We start from the raw sequence: 12,500 nt of genomic DNA, 5'->3' as shown, positions 1-12,500 counted from the left end.
ACGTTAAACACACATTCACCTGCGCAGACGCAGAGAAACACTCATCTGAGAGTTACACACACATCTGAGAGTTACACACACATTCACCTGCGCAGACGCAGAGAAACACTCATCTGAGAGTTACACACACATTCACCTGCGCAGACGCAGAGAAACACTCATCTGAGAGTTACACACACATTCACCTGCGCAGACGCAGAGAAACACTTATCTGAGAGTTACACACACATCCACCTGCTCAGTCCAGAGCAACACACATCTGAGAGTTACACACACATTCACCTGTGCAGACGCAGAGAAACACTCATCTGAGAGTTACACACACATCCACCTGCTCAGACGCAGAGAAACACACATCTGAGAGTTACACACACATTCACCTGTGCAGACGCAGAGAAACACTCATCTGAGAGTTACACACACATCCACCTGCTCAGTCCAGAGCAACACTCATCTGAGAGTTACACACACATCCACCTGCGCAGACGCAGAGAAACACTCATCTGAGAGTTACACACACATTCACCTGTGCAGACGCAGAGAAACACTCATCTGAGAGTTACACACACACATCCACCTGCTCAGTCCAGAGCAACACACATCTGAGAGTTACACACACATTCACCTGCGCAGACGCAGAGAAACACACATCTGAGAGTTACACACACATTCACCTGTGCAGACGCAGAGAAACACACATCTGAGAGTTACACACACATTCACCTGTGCAGACGCAGAGAAACACACATCTGAGAGTTACACACACATTCACCTGCGCAGACGCAGAGAAACACACATCTGAGAGTTACACACACATCCACCTGCTCAGTCCAGAGCAACACACATCTGAGAGTTACACACACATTCACCTGCTCAGTCCAGAGCAACACACATCTGAGAGTTACACACACATTCACCTGCTCAGTCCAGAGCAACACTCATCTGAGAGTTACACACACATTCACCTGCGCAGACGCAGAGAAACACACATCTGAGAGTTACACACACATTCACCTGTGCAGACGCAGAGAAACACACATCTGAGAGTTACACACACATTCACCTGCGCAGACGCAGAGAAACACACATCTGAGAGTTACACACACATCCACCTGCTCAGTCCAGAGCAACACACATCTGAGAGTTACACACACATTCACCTGCTCAGTCCAGAGCAACACACATCTGAGAGTTACACACACATTCACCTGCTCAGTCCAGAGAAACACACATCTGAGAGTTACACACACATCCACCTGCTCAGTCCAGAGAAACACACATCTGAGAGTTACACACACATTCACCTGCTCAGTCCAGAGAAACACACATCTGAGAGTTACACACACATCCACCTGCTCAGTCCAGAGAAACACTCATCTGAGAGTTACACACACATTCACCTGCTCAGTCCAGAGCAACACACATCTGAGAGTTACACACACATCCACCTGCTCAGTCCAGAGAAACACACATCTGAGAGTTACACACACATTCACCTGCTCAGACGCAGAGAAACACTCATCTGAGAGTTACACACACATTCACCTGCTCAGTCCAGAGCAACACACATCTGAGAGTTACACACACATTCACCTGCTCAGTCCAGAGCAACACACATCTGAGAGTTACACACACATCCACCTGCTCAGTCCAGAGAAACACACATCTGAGAGTTACACACACATTCACCTGTGCAGACGCAGAGAAACACTCATCTGAGAGTTACACACACATTCACCTGCTCAGTCCAGAGCAACACACATCTGAGAGTTACACACACATCCACCTGCTCAGTCCAGAGAAACACACATCTGAGAGTTACACACACATTCACCTGCTCAGTCCAGAGCAACACACATCTGAGAGTTACACACACATCCACCTGCTCAGTCCAGAGAAACACTCATCTGAGAGTTACACACACATTCACCTGCGCAGACGCAGAGAAACACACATCTGAGAGTTACACACACATCCACCTGCTCAGTCCAGAGAAACACTCATCTGAGAGTTACACACACATTCACCTGCTCAGTCCAGAGCAACACACATCTGAGAGTTACACACACATCCACCTGCTCAGTCCAGAGCAACACACATCTGAGAGTTACACACACATTCACCTGCGCAGACGCAGAGCAACACACATCTGAGAGTTACACACACATCCACCTGCTCAGTCCAGAGCAACACACATCTGAGAGTTACACACACATTCACCTGCGCAGACGCAGAGAAACACTCATCTGAGAGTTACACACACACATCCACCTGCTCAGTCCAGAGCAACACACATCTGAGAGTTAAACACACATTCACCTGCGCAGACGCAGAGAAACACTCATCTGAGAGTTACACACACACATCCACCTGCTCAGTCCAGAGCAACACACATCTGAGAGTTAAACACACATTCACCTGCGCAGACGTTAAACACACATTCACCTGCGCAGACGTTAAACACACATCCACCTGCGCAGACGTTAAACACACATCCACCTGCGCAGACGTTAAACACACATCCACCTGCGCAGACGTTAAACACACATTCACCTGCGCAGACGTTAAACACACATTCACCTGCGCAGACGTTAAACACACATCCACCTGCGCAGACGTTAAACACACATCCACCTGCGCAGACGCAGAGAAACACTCATCTGAGAGTTACACACACATTCACCTGCGCAGACGTTAAACACACATTCACCTGCGCAGACGCAGAGAAACACTCATCTGAGAGTTACACACACACATCCACCTGCTCAGTCCAGAGCAACACACATCTGAGAGTTAAACACACATTCACCTGCGCAGACGCAGAGAAACACTCATCTGAGAGTTACACACACACATCCACCTGCTCAGTCCAGAGCAACACACATCTGAGAGTTAAACACACATTCACCTGCGCAGACGTTAAACACACATTCACCTGCCCAGATGTTAAACACACACATTCACCTGCGCAGACGTTAAACACACATTCACCTGCGCAGACGTTAAACACACATTCACCTGCGCAGACGCAGAGAAACACTCATCTGAGAGTTACACACACACATTCACCTGTGCAGACGTTAAACACACATTTACCTGTGCAGACGTTAAACACACATTCACCTGCGCAGACGTTAAACACACATTCACCTGCGCAGACGCAGAGAAACACTCATCTGAGAGTTACACACACACATTCACCTGTGCAGACGTTAAACACACACATTCACCTGCGCAGACGTTAAACACACACATTCACCTGCGCAGACGTTAAACACACACTTTCACCTGCACAGACGTTAAACACACATTCACTTGCGCAGACGTTAAACACACACATTCACCTGCGCAGATGTTAAACACACACATTCACCTGCGCAGACGTTACACACACACATTCACCTGCCCAGATGTTAAACACACACATTCACCTGCGCAGATGTTAAACACACATTCACCTGCGCAGATGTTAAACACACACATTCACCTGCGCAGATGTTAAACACACATTCACCTGTGCAGACGTTAAACACACACATTCACCTGCGCAGACGCAGAGAAACACTCATCTGAGAGTTACACACACACATTCACCTGCGCAGACGTTAAACACACATTCACCTGCGCAGACGTTAAACACACATTCACCTGTGCAGACGTTAAACACACATTCACCTGCGCAGACGTTAAACACACATTCACCTGCGCAGACGCAGAGAAACACTCATCTGAGTTACACACACACATTCACCTGCGCAGACGCAGATAAACACTCATCTGAGTTACACACACACATTCACCTGCGCAGACGCAGAGAAACACTCATCTGAGAGTTACACACACACATTCACCTGCGCAGACGCAGAGAAACACTCATCTGAGAGTTACACACACACATCCACCTGCGCAGACGTTAAACACACACATTCACCTGCGCAGACGTTAAACACACACATTCACCTGCACAGACGTTAAACACACATTCACCTGCACAGACGTTAAACACACATTCACCTGCGCAGACGTTACACACACACATCCACCTGCGCAGACGTTAAACACACACATTCACCTGCGCAGACGTTAAACACACACATTCACCTGCGCAGACGTTAAACACACACATTCACCTGCGCAGACGTTAAACACACACATTCACCTGCGCAGACGTTAAACACACACATTCACCTGCGCAGACGTTAAACACACACATTCACCTGCGCAGTCGCAGATGCTCTCTCAGCACAGAGGCTCGGGCCGCAGGATCTGCACTGCACGAAGGTGACGCTCTCCGGGTAAACCACCCAGCGCTCCCAGCCCAAATCTGACACACAAGAGAAGACATGCAGGATTAGAGGAACCTCTCCTGTCTCTCCAGGTCATTATTCACCCGGAGCAAGAGGAAAGGAAAGAAATCATGTCTAAACAAAACATGGCATTGCTTACATTGCTGTAAGTGTAGAGCAGATTGTGCAGTTGTAACGACTTTTAATTTATAGTGAGAATGATGAACACAAGTTAATCACAGTGTCACACAACCTTCCCATTCAGCATCTCTGATTCTATGCAAAATGTTATTTTCTTTCTTTTAATTTTGGGATTTGATGTGATTCATGTACAGTCATAGCAGGATCTGCTTGAACGCTTACCTTTCATGAACACCTGAGAGGAAAATGTACAGCAGGTGGAGTTTGTCGAGTCCTTTGGGAACGTTAAATTACCTGCTGGATAGAGCAGAGAGAGCAGGTTTACTCATGAAACGGGCCGAGCCGGGCTTCACACCTGAGAATCTGCTCTTCACTCCTGAGATCTGCGCTTCACACCTGAGATCTGCTCTTCACACCTGAAATCTGCGCTTCACACCTGAGAATCTGCGCTTCACTCCTGAGATCTGCGCTTCACACCTGAGAATCTGCTCTTCACACCTGAAATCTGCGCTTCACACCTGAGATCTGCACTTCACACCTGAGATCTGCGCTTCACACCTGAGAATCTGCTCTTCACACCTGAGAATCTGCTTTTCACACCTGAGAATCTGCTCTTCACACCTGAGATCTGCTCTTCACACCTGAGATCTGCTCTTCACACCTGAGAATCTGCTCTTCACACCTGAGAATCTGCTCTTCACACCTGAGATCTGCGCTTCACACCTGAGATCTGCTCTTCACACCTGAGAATCTGCTCTTCACACCTGAAATCTGCTCTTCACACCTGAGAATCTGCTCTTCACACCTGAGAATCTGCTCTTCACACCTGAAATCTGCTCTTCACTCCTGAGAATCTGCTCTTCACACCTGAGAATCTGCTCTTCACACCTGAAATCTGCTCTTCACACCTGAGAATCTGCTCTTCACACCTGAAATCTGCGCTTCACACCTGAGATCTGCACTTCACACCTGAGATCTGCGCTTCACACCTGAGAATCTGCTCTTCACACCTGAGAATCTGCTTTTCACACCTGAGAATCTGCTCTTCACACCTGAAATCTGCGCTTCACTCCTGAGAATCTGCTCTTCACACCTGAGATCTGCTCTTCACTCCTGAGATCTGCTCTTCACACCTGAGATCTGCTCTTCACACCTGAAATCTGCGCTTCACACCTGAGAATCTGCTCTTCACTCCTGAGAATCTGCTTTTCACACCTGAGAATCTGCTCTTCACTCCTGAGAATCTGCTTTTCACACCTGAGAATCTGCTCTTCACTCCTGAAATCTGCTCTTCACTCCTGAGATCTGCACTTCACACCTGAGAATCTGCTCTTCACACCTGAGATCTGCTCTTCACACCTGAGAATCTGCTCTTCACACCTGAGAATCTGCTCTTCACACCTAAGAATCTGCTCTTCACACCTGAGATCTGCTCTTCACACCTGAGAATCTGCTCTTCACACCTGAGAATCTGCTCTTCACACCTGAGAATCTGCTCTTCACACCTGAGAATCTGCTCTTCACACCTGAGAATCTGCTCTTCACTCCTGAAATCTGCTCTTCACACCTGAGATCTGCTCTTCACACCTGAGATCTGCTCTTCACTCCTGAAATCTGCTCTTCACACCTGAGAATCTGCTCTTCACACCTGAAATCTGCTCTTCACACCTGAAATCTGCTCTTCACTCCTGAAATCTGCTCTTCACTCCTGAGATCTGCACTTCACACCTGAGAATCTGCTCTTCACACCTGAAATCTGCTCTTCACTCCTGAGAATCTGCTCTTCACACCTGAGATCTGCTCTTCACTCCTGAGATCTGCTCTTCACACCTGAAATCTGCTCTTCACACCTGAAATCTGCTCTTCACACCTGAGAATCTGCGCTTCACACCTGAGAATCTGCTCTTCACTCCTGAGATCTGCTCTTCACACCTGAGATCTGCGCTTCACTCCTGAGAATCTGCTCTTCACACCTGAGATCTGCTCTTCACACCTGAGAATCTGCTCTTCACACCTGAGAATCTGCTCTTCACTCCTGAGATCTGCTCTTCACACCTGAAATCTGCTCTTCACTCCTGAGAATCTGCTCTTCACACCTGAGATCTGCTCTTCACACCTGAGAATCTGCTCTTCACACCTGAGAATCTGCTCTTCACTCCTGAGATCTGCACTTCACACCTGAGAATCTGCTCTTCACACCTGAAATCTGCTCTTCACACCTGAGAATCTGCGCTTCACACCTGAGAATCTGCTCTTCACTCCTGAGATCTGCTCTTCACACCTGAGATCTGCGCTTCACTCCTGAGAATCTGCTCTTCACACCTGAGATCTGCTCTTCACACCTGAGAATCTGCTCTTCACACCTGAGAATCTGCTCTTCACTCCTGAGATCTGTTCTTCACACCTGAAATCTGCTCTTCACTCCTGAGAATCTGCTCTTCACACCTGAGATCTGCTCTTCACACCTGAGAATCTGCTCTTCACACCTGAGAATCTGCTCTTCACTCCTGAGATCTGCTCTTCACACCTGAGAATCTGCTCTTCACACCTGAGATCTGCTCTTCACACCTGAGAATCTGCTCTTCACTCCTGAGATCTGCTCTTCACACCTGAGATCTGCTCTTCACACCTGAGAATCTGCTCTTCACACCTGAGAATCTGCTCTTCACACCTGAGAATCTGCTCTTCACACCTGAGAATCTGCTCTTCACACCTGAGAATCTGCTCTTCACTCCTGAAATCTGCTCTTCACACCTGAGATCTGCTCTTCACACCTGAGATCTGCACTTCACACCTGAGATCTGCTCTTCACTCCTGAGAATCTGCTCTTCACTCCTGAAATCTGCTCTTCACTCCTGAAATCTGCTCTTCACTCCTGAGATCTGCACTTCACACCTGAGAATCTGCTCTTCACACCTGAGATCTGCTCTTCACTCCTGAGAATCTGCTCTTCACTCCTGAAATCTGCTCTTCACACCTGAAATCTGCTCTTCACTCCTGAGATCTGCTCTTCACTCCTGAAATCTGCTCTTCACTCCTGAGATCTGCTCTTCACACCTGAGATCTGCTCTTCACACCTGAGAATCTGCTCTTCACACCTGAGATCTGCTCTTCACTCCTGAGAATCTGCTCTTCACTCCTGAAATCTGCTCTTCACACCTGAAATCTGCTCTTCACTCCTGAAATCTGCGCTTCACTCCTGAGATCTGCGCTTCACACCTGAGATCTGCTCTTCACTCCTGAGAATCTGCACTTCATACCTGGAGAGGACGAGATGGAGTTTTTGAATGCGTGACGCAGAAGATTCATCCGGGACACGGACACACGAGGCTCCTGCTGCAGGCTCAGAGATTCCAGAAGGATTTTCCTGATTTCTAGTTCTCCTCTGCATCTGCAACACACACACGCACACGTCTTTGTAGACCTTGCCAAATATCTTGTGCAGTAAGAAGACACCGGAGAAGTTGCCCCTATTTATATTTCCAGAACATTACATGCTTAAGTCTGTGCACAACAGAACCGTAAAGGTTTCTGATAACATCCAGAAATTAGGTCGATTGACTTTTGCCCCAGGACTTCAAGGTGATCTGGATTCATAATGACTGATCACACTGTTACGAGGTTTTCTACTAAAAGCTGTAAAAATGCATGAAACCCTCTCCGAAACAAAAGTCTGTAAGGCGAGAGATGCGCTTGAAACGAGTTCTTCTGTAAACCTCAGCTCTTACCTCTTGGTTTTCACAGCGGACGAGGACGACGCCTCAGGCGAAGGATGGAGAACAAACGTCTTCCCGAGAGGAAAGCCGAACAGCAGCACTGCGACACACAACACCAGACTCATGTCTGCGGACTCGAGGTGTCTCGGGATGGACGCTCCGGAGAGGAATGATGGATGTTCTTTGTAGTGGCCTGGGAAAGCAGGGGTTTATCTACAAGCTTGGCCTTGGAATACTTTGCACTGTTTTCATGTTGAGCAAACGCGATGGTGTTGAAAAGGAGGTGGAGAATGAAGAAAAACACCAGTGAATTCTATCATATGGTTACATACTAGCAAAGATGATAAGCTCAAACCCGCAGGAGGACAGATGGCAAATATGAGAAAGATCAGAAAGGAACGGAGCAAATAAAGAAGCCATTCATTAAATCATTCACAAGAGAACACTGAACTGTGTAATGCAAGAAATCTTTACAAATATTTGAATAAGAATATCAGCCGAAAAATCATTCTGATGAATTCCAAACTTAAAATAATGTTGCGCCGAACGACTTTGCAAGACTGTGAGCACATGTTCAGGAATGGGGATTAAAGAATCAGCCAAAGAAAAAACATTTATTGATCACATGTCAGTCAGTGTGTTTTCTGCCGTTTGGCGGCCCACCAATATCTACAACAGCCTCGGTTCTGTAATCACACACAGATTCATCTCAGTTTCCCACTGAACTCTCACTCAGTCGAAGATGAACGAGAGAATCATATTCTTATTCTACTGGAAAAACCACTATAACAGGGGTCCTGTCTGTGCATATCCGACATGAACATTCAACACAAAGTCAAAACGTTTTCTTTGTTTTGTTTCTGCATTAATGTTCATCTCGAAGTGACAAAGTGAAAAGGTTTTAATTTTCTGTCATTTCTCATGAGAAACACAAAAGACATTGTTGTATCATCTGTAGTTTCTCTTCTGACCTCAGATGAACCGAATCAAAGGAAGGCTGGCGTGTTTGTCCTTGAGTCGCTGCGCCTCCCCTGCGTCAGGAGGAATTCCACACCTGCGTGTGAACGGCAATCTAAAGAAAGAAACAACAGTTTATCTGTTATTCTGAGAAATCTGAGCCCTGGACAACTTAATATTGTTTTATTCACTGGTGGACTGTCAAGCGTAACCCTAAGCATATTCGCATATTGGCCAAAACCAATATTGAGGGGTTTTGTCCCCCATTCTTACACTTCTACACCAATCCTGAATATGTGTGGCACTACTTCAACCCCATTACAGCACATTTACACTTAAAATAGCTCAAATCTGGCAGAATTCTCTGTTTTTATACATTAAAGCCAATGGGGAGAGTGGGGCACAACCTAACGCTTTTGTGTAAACCTACTTAGGGTTATTTTTTCCTGCATTAGTTTCCCACATGTTTAGTACAATTATGTGGTTTTGTTTCATGAATACAGTATATACTTTAGAAGTGAAATGTGACAACATGCCCCATAGATGTAACTGTAACATGAACATATGACAGATTAAAAGGTAATATTCAAGACAAGCTAAAATATTTTCTCAATAAAATACAATTATTAACTTTTTCATATAAAGTAATGGCATTTTTTAATAATTAACCCACATGCACAACTGGGATTTAAAACCAGATAGTGTCTTTTGCTAGTTAGGTCAGCATTAAAGAACTATCTCAAATGTTAAATAAGAGATATAAGATTAAAACAATATCAGATTTGTCTATTTTTAAATAAACACAAAAAACAGAGATGAAAAATGTACATAAGTAAAAAATATACTTTTGCCATGGTTAAATAAATGTTCAGTGATATCTTCCAAAGATTTCTGAATTTTGGCACATTTTTTTCTCTATATAGCCTAGTGTTAATATTACAACTAGTAAATACGGCAGTGTGTGTGTGTTACATTAAGTCCACCGGAGGCAAGTTTGCAGAATCCAAGTGCAGTTTAATTATACTCAAAACAAGATCAAACGTAAGACAATGATTTGGTGTGGCATGGCAAACATGGCTTCAAAAACAAGAACATGGAGGTTGCGTTTGCCAACAGCGGTTACACATAACAATACTTGACCTTACAGATCCCCCACTCAATGAGCGGCTCCTGACGCCCAACAAAAATCAAAACTAGACATAGCAAGAAAGTCCAGGAGGGTGGTGGAGCGGAGGAGGTCTTGGGGGAGGGATGGCGGGCCAGGCCCGTGCAGGGGAACAGGAAGTGAAGTGACTCAGGCTCGGCAGGCATGATGTGAAGTGACTCAGGCTCGGCAGGGATGACGTGAAGTGAAGTGACTCAGGCTCGGCAGGCATGATGTGAAGTGACTCAGGCTCGGCAGGGATGACGTGAAGTGAAGTGACTCAGGCTCGGCAGGCATAACATGAAGGGACTCCGGCTCGGCAGGGATGATGTGAAGTGACTCAGGCTCGGCAGGGATGATGTGAAGTGACTCAGGCTCGGCAGGGATGACGTGAAGTGAAGTGACTCAGGCTCGGCAGGCATAACATGAAGGGACTCCGGCTCGGCAGGGATGATGTGAAGTGACTCAGGCTCGGCAGGGATGACGTGAAGTGAAGTGACTCAGGCTCGGCAGGGATGACGTGAAGTGAAGTGACTCAGGCTCGGCAGGGATGATGTGAAGGGACTCCGGCTCGGCAGGGATGACGTGAAGTGAAGTGACTCAGGCTCGGCAGGGATGATGTGAAGTGAAGTGACTCAGGCTCGGCAGGGATGATGTGAAGGGACTCCGGCTCGGCAGGGATGACGTGAAGTGAAGTGACTCAGGCTCGGCAGGGATGATGTGAAGGGACTCCGGCTCGGCAGGCATGGCGTGATGTGAAGAGACTCAGGCTCGGCAGGCATGGCGTGATGTGAAGAGACTCAGGCTCGGCAGGCATGGCGTGAAGTGACTCAGGCTCGGCAGGCATGGCGTGAAGTGACTCAGGCTCGGCAGGGATGATGTGAAGGGACTCCGGCTCGGCAGGCATTACGTGAAGTGAAGTGACTCAGGCTCGGCAGGCATGGCGTGATGTGAAGAGACTCAGGCTCGGCAGGCATTACGTGAAGTGAAGTGACTCAGGCTCGGCAGGCATGGCGTGAAGTGACTCAGGCTCGGCAGGGATGATGTGAAGGGACTCAGGCTCGGCAGGCATAACATGAAGGGACTCCGGCTCGGCAGGGATGACGTGAAGTGACTCAGGCTCGGCAGGCATGATGTGAAGGGACTCCGGCTCGGCAGGGATGACGTGAAGTGACTCAGGCTCGGCAGGGATGATGTGAAGGGACTCAGGCTCGGCAGGGATGACGTGAATTGACTCAGGCTAGGCAGGCATGATGTGAAGTGACTCAGGCTGAGCAGGCATGATGTGAAGTGACTCAGGCTCGGCAGGGATGACGTGAAGTGACTCAGGCTGAGCAGGCATGATGTGAAGTGACTCAGGCTCGGCAGGCATAACGTGAAGTGAAGTGACTCAGGCTGAGCAGGCATGATGTGAAGTGACTCAGGCTCGGCAGGCATAACGTGAAGTGAAGTGACTCAGGCTGAGCAGGCATGATGTGAAGTGACTCAGGCTAGGCAGGCATGAAGTGAAGTGAAGTGACTCAGGCTGAGCAGGCATGATGTGAAGTGACTCAGGCTGAGCAGGCATGATGTGAAGTGACTCAGGCTCGGCAGGCATGACGTGAAGTAAAGTGACTCAGGCTGAGCAGGCATGAAGTGAAGTGACTCAGGCTCGGCAGGCATGATGTGAAGTAAAGTGACTCAGGCTGAGCAGGCATGAAGTGAAGTGACTCAGGCTCGGCAGGCATGACGTGAAGTAAAGTGACTCAGGCTGAGCAGGCATGAAGTGAAGTGACTCAGGCTCGGCAGGCATGACGTGAAGTAAAGTGACTCAGGCTGAGCAGGCATGAAGTGAAGGGACTCAGGCTGAGCAGGTATGACGTTCCCACAGTAAACGAGGAACCGCTCGGCAGAAGGGCATTGTGGCGAGCAGGAGAGGTCGAGGGCTGTGGGAGGACAGCGCGAGGCCTCTACGTATCTCTACTGGAGGAACAGAAGCATAAAAGGAGGAACGACGACAGTGGAGATTGAGAGAGGCCAGGCTTGGACTATTTTATTTTGTGTTTTGTTTTATTATGTGTGGCGGCAGTCGACCTTGAGGGACTGCCGTCTTTACTTTCGTTTTTGTATTTGTTTATTCATTTATTATTAAAATTGTTGAATGTTCGCCAGTTCCAACCTCCTATTTCCCATAACCTCTGAACTGCGTTACAGGCATAATCTATGTATTTCACCAGATTCCAGCTGATTGATCCTCTAAGCAAAAATGTCCCTGAG

At 47.6% G+C, this 12,500-nt stretch overlaps 1 protein-coding gene across 4 annotated transcripts in view; it reads right to left on the bottom strand.

Moving 5' to 3' along the window:
* LOC306984493 (uncharacterized protein) overlaps window positions 1-12,500 on the bottom strand; it is a 15,055-nt gene that overhangs the window by 1,282 nt on the left and 1,273 nt on the right. The window contains exons 2-6 of one of the 4 annotated variants that reach the window (XM_079585938.1): window positions 9,115-9,215; window positions 8,156-8,336; window positions 7,688-7,818; window positions 4,650-4,724; window positions 4,218-4,324 (exon numbers count right to left, since the gene is read on the bottom strand). In XM_079585938.1, the coding sequence (XP_079442064.1) occupies window positions 4,218-4,324; window positions 4,650-4,724; window positions 7,688-7,818; window positions 8,156-8,268 (426 nt within the window). In that variant the 5' untranslated portion in view covers window positions 8,269-8,336; window positions 9,115-9,215. Of the gene's footprint in view, window positions 1-4,217; window positions 4,325-4,649; window positions 4,725-7,687; window positions 7,819-8,155; window positions 8,990-9,114; window positions 9,920-12,500 lie in introns of those variants that run through there. The other 3 variants (XM_079585937.1, XM_079585939.1, XM_079585936.1) reach the window with 3 other exon arrangements.

This window comes from Phoxinus phoxinus (assembly GCF_949152265.1).
Source record: "Phoxinus phoxinus genome assembly, chromosome: 17".
Taxonomy (NCBI): domain Eukaryota; kingdom Metazoa; phylum Chordata; class Actinopteri; order Cypriniformes; family Leuciscidae; genus Phoxinus; species Phoxinus phoxinus.
The sequence above is the reverse complement of the archived record's forward strand: the minus strand, read 5'-3'. Positions and strand labels throughout refer to the sequence as shown.